This window comes from Falco rusticolus, chromosome 2 (genome assembly GCF_015220075.1).
Source record: "Falco rusticolus isolate bFalRus1 chromosome 2, bFalRus1.pri, whole genome shotgun sequence".
Lineage (NCBI taxonomy): Eukaryota > Metazoa > Chordata > Aves > Falconiformes > Falconidae > Falco > Falco rusticolus.
Window position 1 is genome coordinate 79648881 of NC_051188.1, and position 26819 is coordinate 79675699.

The 26819-nt window shown below is 46.8% G+C and overlaps 1 protein-coding gene across 2 annotated transcripts in view; it reads left to right on the plus strand.

Moving 5' to 3' along the window:
• The first annotated feature begins 3646 nt into the window (after positions 1-3646).
• The window catches only part of PDE9A (phosphodiesterase 9A), a 51409-nt gene continuing 28236 nt past the window's right edge, over positions 3647-26819 (plus strand). Inside the window, exons 1-4 of one of the 2 annotated variants that reach the window (XM_037377796.1) lie at positions 3647-4821; positions 17142-17212; positions 19024-19101; positions 20069-20112. In XM_037377796.1, coding sequence (XP_037233693.1) covers positions 4753-4821; positions 17142-17212; positions 19024-19101; positions 20069-20112 — 262 coding nt within the window. In that variant the 5' untranslated portion in view covers positions 3647-4752. Of the gene's footprint in view, positions 4822-17141; positions 17213-19023; positions 19102-20068; positions 20113-25731; positions 25850-26819 lie in introns of those variants that run through there. The other variant, XM_037377799.1, reaches the window with a different exon arrangement.

The window sequence follows — 26819 nt, forward strand, 5'->3', positions numbered from 1 at the left end:
AATATGATTATTTCCAGGTTTGGTCCTGTGGAAATCTGGCAGTGTATAAAAGAAATATGTAGAGAAGTGAGCTAAAATTTCCATATACAGTAAGCCATAGGCTTTCCATAAGCTTATGGAAAGGAGCGAGAGCTGGACTGGAAAGGTTAGTTATACCCTGCCACAGGTGTGACGGAGGAGCGTACACTGGCAAAGCCAGTTAACAGCGTAATCGCCATGAAAAGTTAATTCCTGCATACCCTCGACCCTGACTCAAGGGTTTGTGGGGGAGAAAAATCTAGAAGCAAGAGTGGCAAAACACCAGAGATGGTGAAAGGAGGGAGAGAAGACTGAGCAAAGTAGGAAGGGGAAGAGGAGCCGGGGGAGCAAAGGGGAAAGCTTCCCGGCTCCGGGGGTAATCAGGCATTTCAGTAGGTTTGAGGGAAATGGCGTGGAGAGGTAAAGCAGTAAAAGGAAGCCCTGTGGGAACGTGGAAACAGGCAGACACGTGCAAGAGACCTACAGCTGAAGGAGGGGACCTGCAAGAGAAGGGGTTAGTGGGCAGAGGAAGCAGCTGGGAGTAGGTAAGAAAAAAGGTTGATTTTTAAAAATTATTATTCTCTGCTTTTTCTTCTAGGCAAACTGTGTTCAAAATGTATCACTGTCCTTAAAATACTTGTCTTGAGTCGTGCTCCAGGTGTGCATTAGGCGATTCTCAGGCCAGGCTGCACCTTCCAGTCCCAGTGGCCCAGGGGGCATCTCCAAATACAACCTTAGACCCTAACCACCCCCTCCAGGGGCACATTGGTACTTTCTGTGCTTTGCAGAAACCCCAAGGTTTTCCCTTGCCACCTCAACCACAGGCACCTCCCCCTGCCCTTCAGGTGGGGTGACCTGTTTGGTGTGGGGTCCGGCCCCAGCAACCTCCCCGGGGGTGCAGGGCAGAGGCAGGCACCCTGGCAGGGCATGGAGAGGTCTTTCTCCATCACGGTGGGCAAGGAGAGCCAAAGAGCAGCAGGGAGAGAGGGTTCAGCAATGGCATGTGAAAATGCGTTTCTCTGAGGAAAACTGAACAGGAAATCTTCCACTGAAAGGATTAACTTATCTGGCTTTTTTTTTCCCCATCTAAATCCCTTTGGAGATTACCACCCTGCACTCCCCTGGTTTGGATGTGCAGCTACCCACAGCAGGTTGCAAAGGGTAGTTTATTTCTTGAGTGCTGCAGGAAAACCTAGGTTTTAGAGAGGCTGGGGGTCGTGCTGTGGTGGGCGCCATGGTGTGAGCACAGTGACTTCAGGACGGGGGAAGTGAGCCCTGGAAACCCTGTCCCATGGGTGTCTGTAGGTGACTGGCATTGATGGGGGTGCTTGGGAGAAGCTATAGATTTTGGGAAACTATTTCAAAAGGATGTTGTTACCTCAAGACATGTCTGATGGGCAGATCCTTGGGGGGACCACGCAGGCTGGCAGTCTGCAGTGCTGCCCTCACCTTATCCTCAATGGCTCACCACCTCGGTCCCATATGCGTAGACATAACTGGAGGCAGGGGGACAGAGGGGACAGTGCCAGTCCACCCCAGGCCTGCATGAAAAGTGGTTTGGGCAGTGCTTTTCATCCCTAAAGCTTTCCAGCCACCCTTTAGACAGGGTTTGCAACAGGGGAGCAGATCTCAACAAAGACAGCATGGATGTTTTGTGTCTCAACAGCAGTGATGAGTCCAAGTGCGAACCGTGTGTGATCTGAATATCCTCCAGTTACACCTTGGAAATGCTAATAAAGCTACATCTGAACCGTGTACATGGAGCAGATGCCAGGATCGGGAGACAGAAGCACCTTTTTTACTCCTTGGGAGCACCCACTGGGCTAAGTGACATCTGGCTGGGGTGCTACCAGATCGTTGGGCCAAAGGCTCAACCCCCGCACATCTACTTTTAAGGGTTGTGTGTACAAAGTGGTGTGTGTTAACTTCAGTAAACAGCTTAGCAGAAAAGGCAAAGCAGAGCTGTGCAACACTTGATGTGCCACCTGTGGTTTGGGGGTAATAGCCTAGTGCTGCCCTTAGCTGGTCAAAATGCTCCGTCAAGGCAAACAACGGAGAAACGTCATCTGGAGCTGTGTTGCCAGGATTTGGCCCAGCTGATGAACTGTTGAAGGGTTTGGGAAGATAGAATAATTCTTCTAAGTAATTTTTGCCCCATGTTGCACAGTGTAGAATAAAATAAGGAGATTCAGGAGGGTTAAACCAGCTAAAGGAAGGCAGCAATCTCACGGAGCTGCACATCCTCTTTAAATACCATCTGTTGTCAACTTTCAGTCATGGGCCTGTGCTGTGCCTTAGATTGCATCAGGTTTTTCCCATAATTTCTGAGAGGTCAGCTTTTGTAGATTCACTTCTACATGAAAAGTTCTTGAAAAGTGCAGTAGTCAGCAATTTTACAGCAAAGCTGTAAAAAAATTATTTTTTTCCAACAAGAATTAATGTAATTAAGGGGGAGTGGGATGCGTGCTGGAGCTTAAGAAACACAATTTAAATCCACAGGGACAATGGGTATGTAAGAGGGTGAAGAGGCAGGAACAGGTTTATTGCCTGGATTTTGGAGCCTGTCTTTTTGCGGGCTGGAGAAGCTGGTCACTTTTTTAAATAGAAATCAAAGGGTGAATGCTCACCGGTGTGAGATTTGGGTCACTAGATGTCTCAATGATGTGCAATCAAATCCCTCAATGCACCAGTGACCTTGTCTGACCACTTCTGGGGCAGGTTGTCACGGGGGAAGATCTCAGCTTCCTCCTCTACAAAACCAAACACCCCATGCGCATCTCCCAGTGTGAGTGCTCTTGGTGCCTCTTTCCAAATGACTGCAGTTTTGTTGCCATGGCCATCTTCCTCAGATACCTGCCATTTGTCAGTGGGGTTAAGGCAATGCTTAGCAGAGCAGGGTATGAGATGATCAGTCACAGAAGCCCTAACTGATGTACAGAAGCAGTGGGGATGATGTGGCAGGGCTGTTGCAGTGGGAGAGGCTGCTCCCACCTCAGAATAGCCATGGACATAGCCTATGGGAGAGCCTCAGGGATTAGCCTCCAGCATAGCTCACAGGATAGCCTATGGGATAGACTGCAAAATAGCCTAGAAGATAGCCTAGGGGCTGGGCTCCAGGGCAGTTTACAGGATAGACTGTAAGACAGCCTAGAGGACAGCCCACAGGATAGCCCTACAGTGGCAAGGACTCTCTCCTGGAGCATTTCAAGTGCCTGCTCCAAGCTGTTAGAGAGGAAAGATTTGAAGCAGAGGCTTGCACCTCCCCGAAGAGTCGCCTTGCTGCTGGCTCTGAGGGCATTAGGAGTACCACTGGCTTTGGTCTGAAAGGCCAGCCTGGCTCTAGCTCCCAGGCTGGCTCCAAGACCTGCTCAGCCCTGCCAGCTCTTACGAATCCACTTCGCACAGCGAACAAGCCCTGCCCGTGTGTTGCAGGGGGCAGCTGAGGCTGCGCATTGAGCCGTAGCCCGCAGGGCCACATTGGCTTCCTCTGCAAGTCAGTTGCATCTCTCTCAAGTTGCAGCAAGGCCCTGGGGGTGGGCAGGGAAGGCAGCACTAACGCTGCTGCTGCAACTCCAGCTGTCCCAGACTGCAGCGCAAAAGAGGCCAGGCAATGTTTTTGCAGCTCCTCCATCAGAAGCCTCAGAAAACACCAAGAACTAACACTCACAGGACGAGCTGTTTCCAGCCACTGCATGCTTGCAGCCCATCAGCCAGCCTCTCCCCCGTGAAGGCAGAGGAGCCGCTGCCTCCAAAGCTCTCTCCCCTCCATGACCAGCATCACCCTTCTCCGCCACTGCTCCAGCTCCTCACAGGCGCAGGCACTGCAGCACAGCACAGACACAAAGCAGATGGCATTTGGCATCCGCTCAGGGAATCGACTGTCGAATGCTCGTCTCCCTCCTGGTTTTTGGCTGTGACTTCCCACGGGAGATGCCTTTGCCAGGACACTTCACATTCCCTTAAATAACAAATTCCTTCACTCCAGGTGTGGCACGGGTGGTGCTGGGTGAGAGTGTGGGCTTCACACTTTCTTCGTGCTTCTGGAGCTTACAGGGTGAAAAAAGCTACTGCTTTTTCTTTCCATCCTTGTAATGATAAGAGGAGGGATGCGGCAATTAAGCTGCTGAGTTTGGGCTGAGACAGCTGGAGCCCTGGCCAGCTCAGAGCAAAGCTGGGAGCCTGTCACACGACCCACAGGGTGCAGGTAGCTCACCAAAACGGTCGGCACTAATTAATAACTACGGTCCTATTTCAGCATAAAAACGAATGACATCTCTCACCACCCTGATGAAGGAGGGTTTTTTCCCCCCTCCCTAGCCCCCCCGGGGGATAAGTGCCACTTGGTCTGGTGCATACCAGGAGCTGGTCAGCCCCAGGGTCAGAGCTGCAATGTGGATGCCCAGCAGCTCTCAGCCCTAAAGCCGAGAGGGGTTGTTGCTATGGGAATTGAGAGGGCACTTGCAGACAGCATCTGGAGCCTGTGTCTTTCCCTGTCTGAGGCAGCTGGATTTGGAGGGAAGCAAAACTAAAAGGAGGTGGCAGAGAGAGACAGAGGCACAGCAAAATGCATGCATGTTAGAGGAGGGACCTTCCCAGAATGAGAGTACAGTGGGATACAGAAGAGCGGGGACACCAAACTGGCAGGCAGCGGTGGCTCAGCTTGGTAGGATAAACCTTATTTTCTGCTCTGTTTGACACTGGAAAAAAGTCTAGTGAAAGCCCAACTGTAGCAAGATGGGATCTGCCTCTTCAACTTACCGGCCCAAGTGTATTTATTTGGATATTGATGGAAGAATTCAAAAGGTACTTTTGCTGTTTTTCACAAAGTAGCATCTCCAGACGTAGCAGCAACTGAGGGCTGTTTGCTGCACGACGTATTTCTGTAACGCAAGTTAGATGCATGTTTGCATTCAGCGCAGTTGCACGCTTCAAATCTCTTTTTAAGGGGAAGGGGGGGATCTTGAGCGCCTTCTGCTTTGTACATGGATGTTTGCTTAAAGGGGAAAGGGGAAGCTGGCAGCAGGGGAGGGCTGGGTGCTGCCAGCTTTTGCTGCTGGTGTGGGGATCCTTGGTTTAGCAGCTGTGCAGGCTGCCTCTCCCAGAGTAGCGTCGCAATGTGTTTACAAAGTTTTGCCTGGGGAGAGGTTCTCACCAAGCAGTGGGAGCCAGAAAGCATGGCGTGCCGAGTTATGTGGAGATTTTCTGCCAGGGGTTTTAGCAATGGGCATTTTGCTACTGCCAAGCTGAACGGCAGGCAGGTGCCTGACTGCTGTGCGATGGGGTGTGCCGCTGCATCGCCAGGGGGCTGGGAGGTCCCCACCACCTTTGCTAAGTTGTTCATAAATGATGATAAATGTTAATTAAAAGTTTCAGTTCCATTAGCCTGCCTTGTTTGCTGAACCACGGTTCACAGCACAGGGAAAACTGCAGGAGAAATATATTCTGGCTGAAGGGAGAGCTCGCATGCTGTTGAGCTGACAGCTTTTAAACAGAAACAATGCCGCTGCATTTTTGTAATTTTTTTTTCTTTTTGTCAGCAATTCTTTGGCTACAAACCAAGTGCCTTTTTTGTAATTAAGAATTGCTGCAAGGCTCAAGAGCAAGTAAACTCTGACTTGCAAAATACAAATCTCTCTTGTCTTCTTGCTCTAAATTTTCATTTCACCTAGCCTCACCTTTTGTTTCTCCTTTAAAAAGAAACAGCAAAGAAACCCTTTCCCTTCCCTCCCCTTTGCTGTATGAGTGACTGCAGTAACGAGGTAAAGGGAGAGCTGATACAGTCCCGTCCCACCACGCATGCCTCTGTTGCCTGCTGTCCCCTCTGCCACTGCCCTGGAGACCCACCGTGACCGTCAAAGTCATATCCTCGGGAACAAGACCTTGGAGAATCCAAATCTGCACCAGGAGCAGGCTGCTCCTCTTCATCCATCTCAGGGCTTAGATGTGACAAAGGTCCCTCCGCTGCCGCGGGCTCCTCTGTACTGGTGGGAGGGAGCGTGCTGGCTCTGCCGAGCTGAAGGTGCCGCTTCTCTTTTGCCAGGGCTTAATGAGTTAGTTGCCTGATGGCCCCCAGAAGCAAGGCTTGTACAGAGCTCCTCGGCATCTTTGCAGTTCAGTATGAAAATGTTTTGGTATTTTGAAAGGGTGGTGAGTGTTTCCATAGATGTTGGGAAAGCACATTGTCTGTCATCTGTGCTGGTTTAAAAAAGAAAAAAAAAGCGTTTCTCAGAACCAGTCTCTGGAGAGTACTTTTGACACTAAGAACGCAGAAGAGGCACAATCGCAGACCAAGCAAACGCAAACTCAGGCGGATTAAGGGGGGGTTTGTTCTCTAAATGTTATCTGTTTCTTTTTGTCAGATGTGAAATTCCATCTGTGCAATGTTTGGAAGGATTCCATTCCTGCAGTAAAAATGCCATGTAAATGGGGTTCATCCAGGGGTAAGCAGGGCATATCTCAGATTCTCATGCCTCCTCAGTAACAACGTCATTACAAAGAAAAAAAAAAAAGCCACCCTCACAACCCTTAATCTTCTAAGGAATGCAGTACTGGAGGCTTCTACAGTGAATTCATTAAATCAATGCTAAGCTACTCATCAACCCAGTAACGAGGTAGGAGCTTCATTATAACAGCACTTGTTTGAAAGGGCTCAGCTCCAACTTGCAACTGGCTTGCTGGACATGCCAGCGCTGTGCAATAGAACCGGGCATCCTCTGGTAGTGCTAGCTGTGATAGCAACTATTCATAGGTAATTTTGGGTTTCCACGGCCTCATCCTGAATTTTTACCGGTGCAGCTGTAGGGCATGCTACTGACTTTGGGAGAAGTTGTTTCACCTCAGCACTGGGGTAAATGAAGGGACAGAGCAGGCTCAGAGAGCTGCATGCCACCTCCCCTGGGAGCCTGCACATTGCAGATGAGCACTTGACAGGAGTGTTGAATTAAGCTAAGTAGGTTTGTGTGTTGGCAGGTCCAGAGGGGCACAGCGAGGGAGGCCATCACTGAAGGAAAATTTGCTGGCTTGGAAACCCTTCACAATAGTCACTGAAATAATGGAGGCACCATCAGCAGGGGTTGAATGAACGTCTAAACCCAAGGCCAGCAGGTCCCAGAGGAAAGGCTGAAGTCCATACCTGCAAGGCTGGTGCCATGAACAACCAAAAGTCCCATAGCCTCCTGTGAGAGGGCAGTGGGAGGCTGGGAGCTGAGGGGAGCCCAGCCCAGTGCAGCTGTACATTGCTCCAACGTGATGCTGGGGAAGCCTCGCCCTCGCCTCCATAAATTACTCAGCTCCTGCCCTTTCTCCTCATCCCCATCCTGCCTGCAGCCTCAAAAGCTTCTGGTCGTTTGTCACAGTTTGATAAACTGACCTTTCGTAGACATGGGCAGGCACAAAACTATCTTCACCAAAGCTGACTGAGCATCTCCCTATGCTGGGACACAAGATGACCCACCCCAGCCCAGCACACACCAACCACGGTACCTCCACAGGCACCTGAGCTCAGGATCACCAAAGGGTGGGTTTTGTGTCCACCAGGGGAAGGCTTTGGGTTGCTGGTAGCTGTGTCCCAACCAAGGGCAGGGGATGGGGGTGTCCCATGGGGTGGCCGCCTGCTGAGCTGGTGGAGGTAGAGCTGAACACAAAGCAGGAGATGGAGGGGATGGCTGTGCTGGGGCGGCAGCAGAGGGAGGATCAAAGGCTCTGCAGTGTTCCAGCCGTGCACCAAACCATGACTCTGCACAAACTAGCTTCAAAGAGGTCACTTGTTCTTGGAGCTGACTGAAAAATGAAATTACAGCATAACGCACTTCCTATCCAGTGCCTGTGCAAAGGGGATGCACATGCAGGGGAAACAAGAGCTGCTCTGTTTGTTCATTTTTAAAGGATCCTTTCACCCAGAGACACGCAGCAGTTCATTTCCCACTTGCCTGGACACATGCCTCCCTCTGCACTTCGGCTTAGCACACCTGTGAAACACAGCCGTGTCCCACCCCTGCCACAGCTTGCTCTGCTGCCAGGCAAAGGAGAAAAAGGTGCGATGGGGGAAGCCGTGGCCCCGTTTGATGTAGGAGAAGGGGATCTTGCAGTGCCACTGTGGACAGGGATTTCTCATTGTTCCTGGAGTGCCACTAGATGGGACCAAGCACCCAAAACCCCCAACCTGCCGGCAGGAAGGGAGGTTTGCTCTGCCAAACCTGAGCTGGATCTGGAGTCTTATTTTCCTTCTTAATATTATTAACCCTTTGGCTGCATTTTTAAGAAAAAATCCTACTGAGTCTGTTTCAAATTAAAAATCCACCAGCAAGAAAATATTCCCCAGCTTGTGCCTGATCTTTTTCCATGAAGAAACTACTGGGGAACATTTTCTTTTGACCTTTGAGATTTAAATGGTAGCAAAACCAAACCAGCCAGTGGCCCTATTCCCAGGTGGGTGGCTTCATGGCTCTCATTTCCAAATGTCACAGGGTAGTGGCTTTGAGAGTTCCTCTGAGAAAAATACTTAATTCAAGAGGATTTCTGTTTCCAGTGTCTTAATCAACATCATATTTGTAACATGGATGGAAAGTCAGAGGGGTATAGGACCTCAACTAACTGGAAAAAAAGAAAAGGACCGCCACCTTTGTCAAGAAGTCTATGAAATCATTCAGGGTGGTATTTTCTTCCTCTTCAGAAAGCAACTAAAGAGTTTTGGAGTAATTTTGCTGGTTTTCTGAGTCATTCTGGATGCCAAACAGATAAATGACCTTCGTTATTTTCTCAAAGAAATGTATTGAGTTCAACCTTTCTGACTGCTGTACTGACCTGTGGAGCAGGACACTGAGCCATCCATAGCCACTGTTCCTCTTGGTCCAAGGTCCGCAATGAACAGAACAACATTAAGATTGCATTTTGGTGCTGTGGTTATTGCACTGAAACGTCAGCGCACCGGAATAATTTCTGTCATGTGAACTTCTCTTTTTAATTAGAACAACAGCAACTGTGGTATAAATGCCTAGACTCTAGCAAAACCAACAGATTTTTCCAGAGCGCATCGTGCTATTTTTAACACACCAAACTGGATTCAGTTTACAAAACACAGCAGAAAAATAATGGCATGATGATTGGTTCAAGGCGATTAGATGTTTTTGCATGCCGGTAACTCTTGGCACAGCAGGGCAAGCATGCTCTGCGGTGCTTATGGACCCCATCCCCTGTCTGTTTGGAATGAGGATTTAGGACAACACCCTTTCAGCTGCCAAGTGTCAGAGGGGTGTGCAGAGTGGGTGCTCATGGGCTGTGGGGGCATGGACACCTCCGGGGGCTGCTCTGCCTGGCTGGCGTTCACAGGTTCTTCCCATGCATGCACAAGCTGATGCCAAAACCCATTTTAGCACTGTGAGGTGTAAGTATGTTTTTGTGGGATCAAGGCCATTTTCTTACCGCTGGCAGATCTCTGTGGGTGAGGGAGGGTGCAAGGTCACACAGCCTGAGTCTGGCCGCTGGTCTTAGCTAACCCTGGCATTCCAATTTTAGCTGGCCCCAGTGAATTCAAGGCAGCTGCTAGATGTTCTTGTAAAGCAGCAAGAAATGAACAGCAGGTTCCTAAAACTCCATCACATTACAGCACATAAACATTTTAAAGAGTCAAAATGGCTTAAAACCATGGTTTTAAAAAAATGAAAGAAAGTGTCATATCAGAGGTCTCTCTCTCTCTCCTACTCCCCCTTCTCTTTCGTCCCCAGTGAGGGCTCCTCAGAGCATTTAGGGGACCAACCCATAGCCCCAGTACAGCTCTGTAATTCCAGCATAGCTCCATAATTCTTCTATGCCCCTCACCCAGAAAGGCTTGTTTGCTGCTGTTTATCATTCTGAAGTCACATGCAGTCTATTACAGTTGTTAGAGTTGCTGCTCACGTTAGCCAAGACAAAGTGTAACAGTCTCCTGCTAGCATTACCTATGAATGTGGACAAGCCAAACACAGCAACTCACGCGACTCATATACAATTCTTCTGGTTTACTACAAACAAGACAAAGCCATCTTGGTTTCAGCACCTTTCTAGCAAACTTATTTCTACAGCTTCAAATCAGCCTTTCACTGACCCCTCACCATACCTGCATTTCCTTACACCATTAACTAAGATTACCCTTCTAACAGTCCTATATTATCAAGCATGTTGTAATGTCAGACATTAACTGTGTGAGTAGTTTTGAAACAAGCAGCCTAGCTTCACTTGCATTTAGTGAGGACATTTGGTGCTAAAGCTTCCTTATTATTCAGTTTACAAAACATTTCAAGCCTAATGCATTAATGTGCTACAGGGTTAATTGTACTTAGCACTCCATTAGCAGCAAACATGTGCCCTTTTTGTGTTAAGAAAAGCCAGAGTATAGACATTTGTGTTATTGCTCAAAGGCTGAAATGTCTACTGCAGGAAACAATAAACTTTCAGCTCAGCCTCTCACAAACAGCCTTGGTTTATAACCTGGTTCCTGGTTATATTCCACCATTAATCATTAGTACTGAAAGACTGAATATTAGCAATATGTCCCTTAGTATAGTCAATAGGTTGCACAAGGCTCTCTTTAATGCAACCTCACTTCTTCTATGAGCCCAAAGGACTCTAAAAAGTAATGAGATCCTTCCTCGCTCATAGTGAAAGAGCCAGCCTCTGCCATGCTGTCTCTCTGAATGGATGTCCAAAACTGCCCTGGGGATCACACATATGAGTGAATCACAGATGTTTTATCTTTCCCAAAAAGAGAAAAATCTCTTTTCCTATAGCTTTCTGTTCAGGGATGTTATAGGGGTGGGAATTGCGACTTACCATATAGTGACGTGTCTCGCGATCTTGATACTTCAGCTCTGTCTGCAGCTCCTGTTTCTTATTTTAGGATAACATATATAATTAGGAAACTATAAGGATTCACCCCACTTAACCATTAACCGTAGCCATCTAAAAGTTAGTGATGAGTGCTCCAAGCTAGTCATGCAGTTTCCCCTGTAGTCAGTGGGGAGGTGGGTGCTATCTCCAGAGGATGATTCATCCCATCTTGAACTGGGTTTTGGAGACATGTGGGCTGATATATACCCTTTGGAAGTTGTCCTCTTTCTCTGCTGGCAAGAGAGGGAGTCTAGCAGAATGACATGCATGAGATGTTGAACTTGGAGATGGTTAAAGTTACTTCAGACAAATCCCACCTGTATATTTCACTTAGGTGTCCTGTTAAAATAAATGTTGTCACATCACTGCCCGAAGGTAAGTGTGGATCAGCAGGACCGCAGAGCTCCAGCTGCTGGAAGTAAAATAAAACATCGACCGCACTCCTCATCCTCTAACAGAAGAGATATTTAAAGAGTTTGGGGGAGCTTTCATTTTTGCTTGGACTCTCAGCTGAGGGCTTTCATGTTTTCTTCCCCACACATGCACATGCACACATGCACACATGCACACATGCATTTATTTCCTGTTCTTCTCTTAGGGAAGCCCCTACTACATCATGCAGTTGGCAAATCTAGCATACTATTTTTAATACAACCTAACATTCGAAGCTCAGATAAATGGGGTGGTTTTCAAAATATCAACTGTTAATTAGTGCAAGAAATAAAAAATAGATAGTTGGGATATAGTTGTGCTTATGCTATGCTTGTACCTGAATTCAAAGTATAAGAAACCTGGAAGATGTTTAGATATGGGATTTTAGGTAAGGCTGCTGTTAGATATTGGGATCTATGATAGTTCGTTTATTGCTGTTTTTTAAGGAAGACTTATTTGCTTACACGTCTAGAAATATAAATTCTTTCCAGTGATTTCTACACAGTGGTATCTGAAAGTCCTGGATCTTGCTTCATACTAATGTGGACAACAAAGACCACTGGAGAAACAGGGAAAATCACAATGAAAAAGTTCACATCAGCCTTCTGCCATAGCAATTCAGGAATCCTCCATGAAAGCTGCTCGTACAGAAGCAGCAACAATATTCACAGTCCATGCAAGATACATAACCGAGTTTTACCAGACTCTCTTCTGACACACTCTCTTCCAATCTCATTAGGAGCGATTATCATTTTAGGTTGTTTCCACTCCAGTTTCAGCCCTGACTGGACATTGATCACTGAGTTGAATGAAAGACATCACCAAGTGCTAGAAGTCTTGAACACAGCAGGTTGAGATGAGCAAAAGAAAGCAGGACTGGAAACTGAGGGTACACTGGCTTTGAAAATATTTTTGTATTATTTATTTAGGAATTTTACTAGGGTAAAAAAAACCCACAAATGTGAGTTAAATTCTTGGAAGAAAACCCAATTACCAACAGCAGATCAGAACAGGATAACATTCTGGATAGGGTTTGCAGTTTACAGAGAGGATTAACTGTTCTGAGGATCAAATATAGAACAGAAATTGAATTTGTAAGCTGTGTTTTTTACCCACCCTATCTGAAAGCAAAACATGATGTGACTAGTTGGAAACTGGTAGGTTGCGGAGTATGTGCTCAGTGGTCCCTTAGTAATACCTCCATCACAGTCCTTAATATTGAACTGTTCCTCTGAGTGGGGAAGCCAGTCAGAGTACCAGAGCTCCTAATCCCTACTCTTTCTGAGGGGTTTTGGAATCCTTGTCCTGGACCAGGGGTAGACACTATGGATTAAGAGACAATGCCTCCTTCTTTCAGAGGAAGATGTTTCAAAAAACTGCAGAACTGTCTCCAGGAAAGAAATCAGTCTCACAGAACCGATCTCTGGGCCAGGAACCAGCCATCCCCGTCAACTCATGCTGTCCTGCTTCACAGTCACTGAATGTTTCATCACAATATTATTTCCACTCCAAAAAGCTTCAGTTATTATTCATTCTGCTTTCCCCCGCTTTGTTTCATGTTATTTTCCAAGGCAGACAGAACCATTCCTCACTTAAATCAAATGGCTGCTTCTTGGTCTTGATGAAGACTCACTGAAACAATCAAGCAAAGCATTCAGAGAAGACTAGTTTTCCTGTCCTTTTTTTTTTCTACACATGGTAGAAGTTTGTTAACAGTGACAAAGACAGAAATATGAAATAATGTTAGTTCTCAAACAAGGGAAATTAATTGTTTGAAGATGCTGCATCACTTTTGAGGAATATATTATTTTTCTTCTGGCAAAAATCCAAGGGAAATGCAATTAACAGGATTTATATGTGGCTGATTTTCTTCGTGGCATTTAATTATCAGTCTGCAAGCTGAAGCAGAGGCCTCTGTTTCCCATGCAGTGCATCCCTACTGTAACTCTGCTTACATGTGATTTTGGCTCTGCCTTTGCTTTCAGAAATGACCCTGGCAACTGAGTATCTTGTGTTGACCAATCTTGCAGGAAACTCTTGTACCATGAGACAATGTTGGAGTCCCTGTGTCCACTTTTTCTTGCAGGAGGTGTGTCAGAAGCTGAATCCCTGGCTTTTTTGGGCTGTGCTGACCTAGGTGATGAACTTTTTTGACACATATTATTGGGAAACCTGTCTGTGCCCTACACACACATGATCTTAGCCCACTACAACAGCTGTAGAAACTGCTGTGGTCTCCTGTCTTTGGCCTCTATTATGCTCCATAGCAAGGTCTCAGTTCTTTCCTAAGCAGTGGTATCTTCCAGTGCCAGGTATTAATGCAGGGAGTGAAGTGTTGTGGGACACATCGCAGCCACGGCTTGCCACCCAGGTGTAGGAACAGGGACCTAAGCAAGAGGATGACTGTGGGTCAGAGACAGCTGAAACAGGTTTGAAGGGAGATGAAGTCCCTCAGTGCTGTCTGTGGGTCTGGATCAGATCCACAAACAGTACCAGAAAAGTATCATCATGGAGACCACGCTGAACAGCAATGGTTTCAGGAGATCTGCCCAAGCAAGGACATCTTCACAGGGCTGGGTAAGATACGTGCTTCTGCAACTAGTGCCAACAGGGTTGCCTGTCCTCAAAGCTGCAGGTCAACCATCTTCCCTGATCATCGGAGAAACCATGTGTCCCAGATGGTTGAACTATGGCTGCAAGCCAAGTGTCACTATATGGCCTTCAAGTTGCTAATGTCCCTGCAATGACAATGGACTTTAGGCAAATCGGATTCCTATACTGTGCTGGAGCCATCAATAGTATGCAGTACTGTCCTCCCATCTCTCCAAAATACATTCCAATTGTATTCCATCGGCAAAACTGACATCAACTTTATTGGGAATGTAAACCTGTGGACAGTAACAGGAACAATTGCATATTGCTGGGTAATGTCTGAAGCTAGCTGCTTTGGTTTGGAACAGAAGGAAGTTGGTCAGAAGAGCTCAGCAGGTCGCAATAGAAGAAAATTGTAGTAGCTTATGTGCTTTGATTAAAAAAATACAAACAGCTGAGGACAACCACCCTAAGTTGAGTATCAAAGTGCGGTGGGTGATTCACAAATCCACTTCTAGCAAACCTAAGTAAAAATGCCAAGTGTGGAAAGCTAAAAAGCATGTATGGAGATAACTCATGATCTAGCATCCACAGTCTTTATTTTGCTTCCCACTCTTGCACTATTACGTGGAGTAAAAAGCATTAAAATTCATCCTCAATGCATTGAAAGATCCTGCTGCTTTCTATGAGTCAGGCTGGCTTTCTTACCTTTAATGGTTTTTAATTTTATGGGTTTTTTATCTTTTCCTCTTTTATCTGTCCTGGTCAATCATAATTGATTTCCAGAATAAGAAACCTCAATACCTGAAATAGCACTCCTGGCACATCACAAGCCTTTACCTTCTGTTCAGCCACAATTAACATAATCTGCTCAGTTACTGTGTGCACCAGTTGTTGTGCCCTCCAATGCCTGTCAGCCAATTTTAGCACTTATCACTCAGGTAGGACTCTGTGTTCTGCTAGGAGTGGGTTTTCAGTCCTATCTGTACTCAATCAACTATGTTTTATTGCTTTGATTGCTGCTGTATTTTAATAACCAAGGGCCAATCACTGGATAAAACAGGTTTTTAAGACCCACTTGGGTATTAATCCCACCCATTTCCCCAGTAACAATCACTACCTCAGTAATCAAGTGCCTTGATTGCCTGGTGTAATCTCATCCAGGTCAGAAAACAGCGAAGGTGAGTGTAAGCACACCTATCGGTCACAGCCACCTCTTGAGGTGACCAGTATCATTCTCTTCTCTACCACGAAACCCATGACATTCCACTCAAGAGTAAGAGGGCTTTGCTTCAGCATCAACTGGAGCTTCGGTGCATCTCACTCCAGGCACAAGGGGACTCAACCAGGCTGGTCAGGTCTTGCACATGCTGTCCCAAATCTCCTGATGCTTCAGGCTCGTGGTGACCTGAGCTGTGAGCAGGCATTAGCAACTCCTCACTGGCACAATGTCCTGCAGGCTGTCCCATGGCTTCCCCATCGCCAGCAGCAGAGGTCTGGGTTGGCATCACATGACACCTCTGGGTGAGGAAATTCCCCTGGTGTCTGAAAGGCATCTCAGAAAAGGCACGTGTGTTACAGCAACGCTATTATGATTTAGGAACTCAAGCACTCAAAGGCCAAAGCTGCTGGAGTGAGGCTGCGGGCTTAATTAACTCCTGGCACCGACACTTTTGGAAGCATCTTTAATTAGATGATAAAATGTTATTTTTTCAAGTGTGGTCCTCATCTCGCTGAACACATGGGGCCTGCTTTGACCCGGCAAGGGTGGCAGCAGCCCCCACTGCCTGCAGCCCCCGCTGCCTGCAGCCCCTGCCTCCTCCTGGCAGCATGAGGCAAGACAGTGAAAACAAACCAGTGGAAAGCCACCCTGGGTGACACGTTCCTCATTTTCTGGGTCACCAGCCTTGAGGCTGATCTGTGGGCACGCACAAAACTCCTCTGTCCACAACAGGCTATACTTGAGAATATGGGATGCTAAGGGTGGTTGTGGGGGTTAGAAAATAGAGTTTCCAGCAAGGTACTTGAAAGGAGAGGAGACTTTTGACTTTGATCTCCCTGTGCCTCAGACCTTATCTGCAAAATACCTCTTTCTTGCTCCTCCTGAGTTCTAGCCATTAGGTCTCCACAAGTCCCTTTGGGCTGCCGAATCCTGAACCCAGAGGCTCTATGGCTATTTCTTGTGGTGTGCGAGGGAGCTGTGCTCCAGCACTGGCCAGGGAAACTGCCCCTCTCCACACCACCACCTCCCCTCATTCACCACAGTAAGCTGTCCCCCACAGCCAACAGCCACCCTGTTGACACCAGCAGCCCCCAGACAAATCAGACCCACTGCTCGCCATTGTTCCTGCCTTTGAGAAGATGAGCTAGACCTGACTGCAGTGAGGTATTTTATTTCCATGGCAGGTTCAAAGCTTCCACCCACAGTCAATCAAAGGCACACAGAGAGGTTTTCTGCCCTCCACTGTGGCTGCAGAAGAGCTTCTCAACCAGGGAGCACCATCACCCACACGTCCTGATGGACATAGGAGTCTTGAGGAAAATCACGGCATGGGATGGCAACATTGAAGGCTGTATCACAGTGGGATCAAGGGGATATTGCATTCCCAGATCCACTGCTCAGACAGTCTTCTCTGCATAGGAGAAGGCATGTGTGGAAAGGCAGTGGGTTGAAAAGCTGTTTGGGGGCCTGGGAAGGTAACTGGCAAATTTTGTAATTTTTCAAGCTCCAGGTTGTGACCTAACAATGGGAACCACACAGCCTGACAGCCTGCAGAAAATTTGGCCCAACCTGTGGGGCAAAAAAACCCTCTGTTCAGTTTGAAGCTGGCTTAAGTCCAAAAAGTAGTGCCCTTTTATACCATCCAAGGACCTCCCCAAATCTGGGCTGTTTTCTTCCTAAATCCGGGCTCTTACATCCTTAAATCTGCAGTTGTTATCATCCTGCAGCAATACGGCATTGTAAGAAACCTTTTGCTGTCAGTTCACATACGTTATTGCTCTACTTCTGAGCAGTACAATTAGGTCTCCAGAGCTTGCTTTCTTTATCAAAAAATACACAGGTATTAAACAGGAGTAGAGAAATATTCCAGCTCAAAAGTCAAATCAGATAATTGAAATGGCCTTAAAATTAGCCTAGTTCATGCCTGAATAGAGTTCATATCTCACTGGGAACTAACTGTCCTTTTTCTTCTTTGTCTTTATTTTTCTCCCCCTTCTGCTGTTTGGTTTGGAAGGTGATCTTCAGCAAATACTGCAACTCCAAAGATATTATGGACCTCTTCTGCATTGCAACAGGGTTACCAAGGTAGGTCTCTTTTAATTTGTGACATTCGTTTCACTTTTGTTTCTTTACTTCTGGGGGAAATTTAAAGACAAGCCCCAAAAGACTAACTTAGCTGCTATTCAAGCTTTTCTCTCATTCCAGTCTACTGGAAGAAGAAATTGGGGCAATCCGGATAACACCAGCTGGAAAAGTGCATGAAGCTCTGTCAGGCATTGAGCCACCTCAGCGGCAGCTGTGCCTGAGGAACAGAGAGGAATAGGGTAGAACAGAAAAGAGATAGTCCAAAAAATACAAGCAAGTGCAGAAGACCAGCACTGAGTGCAGAAGGGTTGTGTAGCAGTTATACATCAGCACTACATTTTTGCCCAGATCGAGTGAAACACAACCATATGTTTAGAACCTGTTTTTTAGGGAAAAATTTGGCCCAATGATTTGCCATTGGCATTGGTGAAAGGCCATTTGGCATTGGTGAAAGGCTTTCCATTTAGATACAGTACAATCTAATCCCAGGTATAGGGTAGTTAAACATAAAATACCCCATTTTATGGAACATAAATATCCCCAAATCCATTGCCCAGGCCAAGTATTTTCTAATTTATGTTGCCTTGCAAAGTCCATGCATCTCTCCTGCTGCAATTTCCTGTAGGGTTTGTTTCTCTTACCTTCAACCCAGAAAGCAGCATCCAACTTAAATCTCTGTGTTGAGAGGGATCCAGGATCAGGTGTAGTTGTGTGCTGGGGTGGGAGAGGCTGGTGAATGGTGGAGGGTGGCATGGTGTAGCACCCAGCCACTTCTGCACCACCTGTCCAGAGCAATGGCATGCAGGGAGGGAAGCTCTGTCTAAAACGGGCCATCTCCTCTCTGAATAGGAGCTCGGGCAACGCAGGCCAGATGCACAGCAGCATGCAATAAGCTATAGTCTTTACCTGTGTAAAAATAGGTTTACAATAAGAAAAATCATAGGAAAAAATAAGCCAGTCCTTTGATTATGGGTTTATTGCATGACTCTAGCTCTGGGGATTGAATGATAAAAATGTCTATATTGACTCAGAATTTGCATAAGCTGCTGGACAGAATTAATGTCCTTTGCTGTTTATCCTAGCTATTTCTTCCCATTTGACATTAGAGAGGTTAATAACTCTCATTTGCTTATGATGTGAAATACTTCCACTCTATCACTGAGGAAACCTTGTTGAGCAGTTTTAATGACTCATGATTAGGGTGTTCACCGCATATTTGGCTTTTTTTTTTTTTTTTTTTTTTTTTTTCATCAGAAGACTTTCAAAGAACAATGCATTTCAACCAGGATTCTGGAGCCAAAGTAAACCTCCAAGGTTTAGATCTGAGCCTATGAGATCACACTTCTCACAATACTAAAAAAAAAAAGGCCCCATATTCAGCAAGACATTTTGTTTTGTTTGTTCTGGTAAAAGAGTAACTGAGTAAGTTCAAGACAGTCATATTACCAGTAGTTATTTGTGTAGTGGGAGTCAATACATAGCTGCTGAGTCAATGTATCATAAAACATAGCTTTTTAACAGAAATGATGAGTTGATGAGTCAACTGAATTCAGGGAGCAAAGTCTGCTCAGAGATCAAGGATGATCACACTTAATTTTTCCAGAAACATCTCTGGTAACTGAAGTGGGCGAACCATCAAGCTTCACCCTGTCCCGTGCTTTGACCCTTTCTGCACCCAGGTAAAAAGGATCTGAGACAATGTCAGGCCAGGCCAAGAGTGCTGCAGGAGATAAGATGGCTATGTACTGTGTGCACAGAATTTCAGCCAGCATTTCCAGGTCAAATAAACATCTTTGAAACATGCTTTTCAGGAACACAACAATCTCCCTTCTGACGGCAGACAATTGTATGGTATCCATTGACCCGACAATGCCTGCAAACTCAGAGAGGTAAGCTTTGCTGCAACCTGCTCTTTAAAAATAGGGTCAAGCCCAAGGGAAGGGGTGATGGTTGTGTGCAGATGCATTTCGTACGCAGTGGGAGGTGAGCAGCTCCCTGGAGGGAGGGAGATGACAGTAAGAATTGCTTGCTGGCTTATAACACTAATGCCTGCTGGTTTTGAAGATTTTAACTTGTTATTAAGGTAGAAGTAATTGTCTGAGGAAAAAATACTGCTTTTAGGTATTGAATGTAGAACATCTGTTCCCATCCCACCATGTTTGCTGTCAAGGCTCCCGGCTCCTTTGCTCCCTTACTCCTTTATTGCTCTGCTAGGACACAACCATGACATTACTTGCAAAGAGAAGTCAAAGGTTTTGATGAGGGTAGGTCTCTTCCATGCTAGCTTTGGCCCTTCTCACCTCCAAATGCCTTTTTCTTTCTCTCCTTAGTTTCCTGTTGCTTTTCCAACCTGGGACTTTTAGTTTCACTCTGACTGCTTGTACTTACTCCTGCTAGTGTCATTTTCTTAATTGCATATTTCATCATTACTTATCACTGGCATTACTCTCATTGGCACCTGTGATGGAGCCCCAGCAGTTGGGAGGAACCTACTGCACAGGACGATGTGTCAACACAGGCCAAAAGATGATCCCCACCACTGGAGCGCCCTTCTGACCTACAAAATTTCCTCACCATCTCAGTCCACAAGCTATCAAGGCTTGCCAGGCAGGAGGCATTTTTACCATGTTTGTTGCATGACCATACAGCACAAGAAAGATCTCTCTGTCTCTAGCTCAGTTGTAAACTGGAGAGATGTGTGTTCATAAGAAGTACTCATTGCATATTTAAACTCACAGGTTTTAAGAGTGGTTAGAATATATTCAGATACTTATTCCAAATTCTCGGGGAGTTTAGATATGAAATACAAACTGCTTTCTGAGTGTTGCTAACATCAACCCTCTCTGACTCTTCCAGGTCGCCATACAAAGTGATACCTGTTGCCACTGGGCAACTCTCAGGTAAAACAACCCTTTTGAACTGAATTTGCTAAAGCTAAATTTGTGAACATTTGCACATGGAAATTATATGGCTATGATGCAAGGAAGAATGATGATAGTGTCATGATTGTAGCCACAGCAGAATAAGAAGTATTTGATCATAGTGTTCTGGAGGAAAGTTGAAGAAAAATCCCCAAAGTATTTGAGAATGAGGTGGAATGGCTGGGGTCCAGGGGACTTTCCCAGTGCTTAGCTGTGGTCTGACACAGCACCACTGATGTCCTGGGGAAAGCCCTAGATGGAGCAGTGTGATTTTTTCAGGCAATGTAGACAAAGTTTGAAAGACTGTCCTGCAGTGTTTTGTTTAACTTGTTCATCTCTCAGCAAAGCTCCACTGGAAAACTGAGCACAACATTTGAATTCCATGTTAGTTCCAAATGGCTGAGGAGAGAGCATAATTTCCGTTGTGGGCATGGTAGCTCTAAGTGTAATAAATATTTAAATATACCTGACAAGATTAAAGAAGGCTTGGATGGAAGAGCACATCTGGAACATGTTTCCCAGAACACAGCTGTTCTCCACAGAACACTGTTGTACTCCACAGGCAAGACTAAGCGGCACTTCTACCATTTCTCTTTGCCTGCCAGTGTCACAGTCAGGCCAGTAGCTCTCAGACACTGGAGAAGAGCATTTGCCTGGGGCAGGTCCTGTAGAGCATCTGGCTCACGGTCTCTCTCATCTGTGCAACCGTGTTATCTCCTGCTATTCTCTCCAAGGCAGACTGAGCAAGAGCCCTAGACTGTATGCTGTGGAGCTGTAGCGAAAGGCTGGCCACTGAGGCAAGGGCTGCAGGAGGATAGGGAATGTCAGCTGGGGACACAGTTTGGAGCACTAAAATGAGAAGATAGGTGAGACAAGGGGCAAGAGGTTAAGATTATCCTGGGAACAGAAAGAACAGGAGGGAGCCAGAAAGTCTGGGGCAGGAATAGAGGCTCTTGTGACAGGGGCAAGGCAGTTTTGCTGGTCCCACTGGTTTGTCTTCTTGCTAATGCTGATTGCAGGTCCCACCTCTTCTTATTGCTCAGGCTCCTGTATTACACAACAAAACATAGTGTCTCACAGCACTGCCTTTTTTTAGATGGGGAGACACAGGGAACCAAAGCTGCTCTCTGAGGCACCCACGACTGCTGCAGCAGAAACATCTGTAGGAACAGGGCACAGCAAGGCAGCGTAGGAGAATGATGGGGGGTGGGGGGCTGGGGGGGGGCATGGAAAGGCCGCAGTGGGGAGCTTGTGCATGCAGAGAGCAAAGGCAAACAGAGCAAAAAGAACAAAGAAGCTAGGAAATGGGGAAGTGCTTTATCACAGTAAGATTTGTTACAAGCCATAAACAGGTCCTAGATCGGTGATTGCCACTGTTGCTGGAAGGAGGTAGTCAAAGCCAACTGCTAAGGGAGAAGAAGCTGCCTCCTAAACTATTTCCTTTTTGTAACAAACTCTGCTGGAACAGCATCACTGTTGTGCTCCAGAAGTACGCTATTTGCATTATCAGGTCAGAAAAGGTGGGGTCTTACCTGCTGCATGTGTCTCGGTGTACCCGCTACATGGGTAATCAATAGCCATTTGCCCCAAGATGGAGGAACAGGGCGAACAGGGCCAGCAAGGATCTGCTGGGCAAAGCCACTGTGTTATACCAGCTGGGAAGCCAATCAAAAGGCTTGCTAGAACATCTACCCTTTTTTTTCAGCAAGGATCTGCTGGGCAAAGCCACTGTGTTATACCAGCTGGGAAGCCAATCAAAAGGCTTGCTAGAACATCTACCCTTTTTTTTACCTAACATGAAACTAACTGTATATTTTTATAAGACCATGTATGACTTTTCACACTTTCCCAGGGCCCTCGTTTTTCACCCCAGCTGACAGCACATGGCTTTTCTTTCTTCAGAGTGCAGCTCACGGTGTCAGCAAGGTCTCTCTTCCCTCCTTGAATTTTATGAAACAAGGATTTCCAAAGATCTAAGCTGAAAAGGGCAAGAAAAATTCTGGCTGTTAGTTGCCAAAGCAGAAGAGAGTCTGCTATGGAAAGAGGAGGGAAGTTGAATTGAGTGTGATGGAACTAATGTTCCTTGGTATCTGTTTCTCTTTTGCATGGGCTGTCATTAATCTTAAGCATTCCTGACATTTTGCTGAGAGTAGGAAGAATAAACAGAGTGGGAAATTGTTCCTCTTCATTAAAAGAAAAAAATCCACCTCTGTTCTACTCTTCACTTCTTAAGCAACTCTGCCTGCGTGGTTCTGCTTCCCAAAGCAACTTGTCCAAATACATGCCAAAAAAGGGGTCACCCTAATTTTCACAGCAGTGGGAGGTAATGCACCTCTTTTCAGCAGTCTCCCAGGCAGCTGGAAAAGAATGACGCATGTTTCAGTGGAACAAAGACTGTAAAAGGTGGGACTGGAAAATATGATCCTTTGGGAGGAAAATATAAGCAGTGGCTTTTATCCAGCAGAGGAGATATCCACTGGAGTTCTACTAAGAAGTCATTCTTTATTTCCTGGCCATAGTCATGGGAGAGGGCTGGAATTACAAAAATTATTATTCCAGTGAGCATCCGTTAGATGCAGCAGTGACTACCGTATCACCATGGGGTCAGCTGTCTGCAAGGCAAAGCAAGGGCTGAGCTGGCCAGCTCTGAGCCTGTGTGGCCATTGCATCACGTGCTGTCCCTCCTTCTGTGGCCCCAGAGTAGAAGGTACGTGGCTATCTGAGCAGAGCATCAAACCCCTGGTGCCAAACCCTTCCTTCTTTCTGGGGTGTTTAAACTCCCAAGGCTATCTTCTCCCTCCCAACAGCAGGAAGGCTCTGGTCTGCATCCTTGTGGTAGAACAGGTTCAAAACTCACAAATGGATGGCTGTGTTGTGGGTATAATTAGTAGGGTTCAAGCACTCTGCAATATTGCTGGAGATGCCAATTAAATGAACAAATCCTACTAGCAGCACACACTTGAGAAATAAAACTGAAGTCTGATAGTGCACAAAGTGGAGCTATCGTGGAGCTCAAGTGAGCCTGATCCACCACAGTCCTAAACAGGGCTGGAAACGTGCAGGGACTGTCCTACCGCTTCAGAGTTAGAGCAACAAAGCACACAGGTGGCTGAACGAGCCCTTAAAAATCTCACCAGGGATGTGACCTGAAACAGCATAAGATGTGCTGAGCTTAGTCCCAGTTTTCGCCACATCTCTGTCTCCAGTTTGTTCTGGTGGATCCTTCAACACAAGCATCCCCTCATCCCTGTAGAAATGGGCAAGGAAACCCGAAGACAGCAGTGCCCTGTTGGGACGGAGGCCAGCACGTGGAGAGACCTCACCACTTACCACTCCTTGCTCAGCAGCCTCAGCAGTGGGGAACCCTGCCAGCATGCATCGGAGCGTGCATCGGAGCGGCTTGGCCAGCCTAAGGCTATAGGCAGCATCTTCACCTCCCACTTCACTTGCTATTCAATTGTTTGCCTTTTCAGCTAACAACCCATCTAGCATTTGCATGGAGGAAAGCCCAGGGTCTCTCCCCATGGATATCGGCTTGTAGCAGGAAAGCTAGCTCAACCAACACCTGTGTAGCTGCCTGCTAGGAGGCTCACATCTGAACAGTGCTAACTGCGCCTTGCCCACCACTGAGCCCACCAATGACTGCACCAGCGAACTGTGGAGACAGCTTTCCCCCCCCCCGAGTGATTAAATACACAAGATCTTGTGCAGATTGCTCTTAGTAAAGTGACAGAAGCTTGTCACTGTGTCTAAATCTTCTTATTCTGGGATATCTCTCCTCTCCTTTTGGAGGCATATTCACGCTTGCAGATCAAGCAAGTGTGAAGAGGCAGAGACTGTGAGAGAAAAAGCCCCCTCCCTCCTGCTGCTCCTTACATGCATCCCACATGGATGCATGCATCCGGACAGGGCCAACAGCTTCAGGATTACTCACCTGAGCAGGGGTTTGCATGCAACAGCCCTAATTAACCTGAGCTGTCAAGTGAATTTGGTGTTCGATATGACATGATTCACAGACGTGGGCTTGGGCTGGAAAACACACCCCTTCCTCAGGCTTTTGTCCACCTGGCTGTTTGGTTTTTTTTAATTCCTCTGACTGTCCTGATCCAAACAAACCACAGAGTGCAAAATACAGATAGAGGCCTGAGCCAGAGGCACAAGAACACGTGAGAAGGAGACCGTATGGCAGGAGTTCACCAGCCTGATGCTGGCAGGCAAAGGCAGATGCCCACATCCTCCCAGCCTTGATGGTCACAGCAGAAAAGATAGGGGGAAAACCATCCCACACTCACAACCCCATGCACTCTCTGCCTGCACCCTGCCAACGCTGGCAGGATGGCAAGGGGAGCCAGGGAGGGCGAGAGGGTGTAGGTGGCTCCCTGGCTGTGATTCTGGTGGGTAGGACAGGAGAGGAATAGTCACTGCTGAGCAGGGCGGTGTGAAGCAGAGGGTGCATGCCAGCAGCTTATAAGCCATCTGTGTCAGCGCACAGGTGACCTGAGCTGCCCCAGCATGTACCTAGTCTCTGTCTGGCAGGGAAGGTGTGTACACGCTCGCTGCCAGCCCTCTGATCCGGCCACAGTGGGAGTCACAGGAAAAAGTGCTGCTGCCATATTCCCCTGCACCTGCTTTCTGCCCAGCCCTGCTAGAGACAGGACTGCTGAGAGGGACAGCAAAATGGCTCCTTGCTCTGTGATGCCCCAGCCAAGTTCCCTGCTGAACTTGGCAGGGGCCAGCAGGCAAGGAGCTGAAGTCCCTGTGCCCACAGTGAGCACAGGAATGAGCCAAGGGAAGCCTGGGGAGGCCTGAGCTGCTCTGTCCTCTGCCCAGCATTACACTATTGCAGCATCTTCTGGAGGGAGTTTTTCTAATTTTCATTAGTCAGCTTCAAAATATCTTGCATATTGTGCAAAAACCTGTCTTGCTGAACACCTGCATTTGCAAACATTGCACATTCATGGTGCTGGCAGAGGGTGAGCTGAGAAGAGGGTTGCTGCTGGCTTTTGGGGTGCTGCAGGAAGGAGCTGGTGACCCTCAGCAACGTTCACAGATTGCAGCTGCCCATGCTACATGCACTAGGATTTCCTTTTCATAGAGGGAATTGCAGCAAAACAAATGAAGCAACTGAGGGAAAAGGTAGCTGCATGCACCTGGGGTATCAGCCCTGCCCAGAGGTATAAAAAAAAGCAGATAGACGGTAACGGAGTAAAAGAACACCTAGCCCTCCTGTTACACAAATGAGTGGATAAGTGAGACTAAATGATGTTGGAGTGTTATCTCATTTTCTTCAGAATCGGGGGTTAGCAGTGGTCTCCCCCTTGGAAAGGAACAGGACGAAGAAATGGATCTTTGTCTCTTTAAGATGAGACGAACTGCCACTCTTAGTCATATATCTTTACTGCACCCTAGGGTTATAAAAACATACATCTTCATTTTGAAAGTCTTTTATTACATCCATAAACATCAGATTGCAGCTGACTGTTCCCTGGATGAGAACGTCCTAGTACTCCAAGTGAGTTTTGACAGGGGGAGGGAATGAAAATAAGATTTTTTTTTTAATTTTTTTTTTACTGGAACAGTTTTTATAGGGAACTTGTCAGTCTCTGGCATGCTACAGCCACTGTCAGAGAGCTGAGCAGCACTGAAGTGAGAGGACACGGGTTTCTCTGCTTATTTTCACTGTTGGACTCAGGTACCATCCCAGGTGCTGTGCACGGTAAGCTTTCCTCCTGTCTTAAATAGGACGCAGCGTTTGCTTTGTTTCAGCGCTTGGATTTTCGAATGGGATTTGTGAGAAAACTGAAAAATGGGTCTCTGTGAAAAGAACTAATTTCTTCATTTGCTCTGCTAGCCTCTCTGCTGGGAGTTGGATCACAGAAAAAAAAAATGAAGAGGGAAATAGATCTGAGACTTTCAGAGCACAGAGTGCTTGTTCCAGTTTAAAGACACAGGGGTAACAGCCAAATTGTTTCGATCAGCAAAGTGAAAGCACTTGACAAGTATTTCTGACATCTTTAATACCTGAGGAATTGCAAATCTTTTCAACAGGTACAAGAGCTATTATTTAGAATTACTCTGTAAATGCCGGGCTGTATTTCTGTGTGATGTGTTTTGCCTGGGTGATTGCACTCGTGAGACATTGTGCTCCCTCAGGCAAGTGCAAAAAGTAGCTTCAGAAATGCCATTGGGGTATTTCTACATAGCATATAAATGGGTGTTCCATAATGTGCGGCATGTATATAAGAGTATGCAACATTTCTACTTCTGGAGCATGAGTAACCAAGAGTGCAACCACATTGCAAGCACAGTGCAGTTTAAATTAACTGGTGAGACAAAGTGGGAACAATCTCAAAACAGCAGCTCACAGCTCAGCAAAGGTGATTTATGCTTCCCATCTGTGTGAATACAGTGTGGACTGACTGAAAGATGGGAAAATATTGTTATTATACTTCTTCCTTCCTAAAGTGTACTGTCCCTCAAAATCTAGGTTCTTGTTTTAAGGATGCGTTTGCTTTTCCCTGTGTTAGTTATTGCAATCCTGTGATGGTCTTGGAAGGGGTTGGTGCTTCAGCAGGCTGACTCTCCTGAGCTGGCTGAAGCACCCGAGCACTGGAGTTGGCAGCAGGAGGCAGGGAGCTACTGGAGTGAGCGCTCCCAGTGCAGCCACTGCCACAGCGTCTCAGACA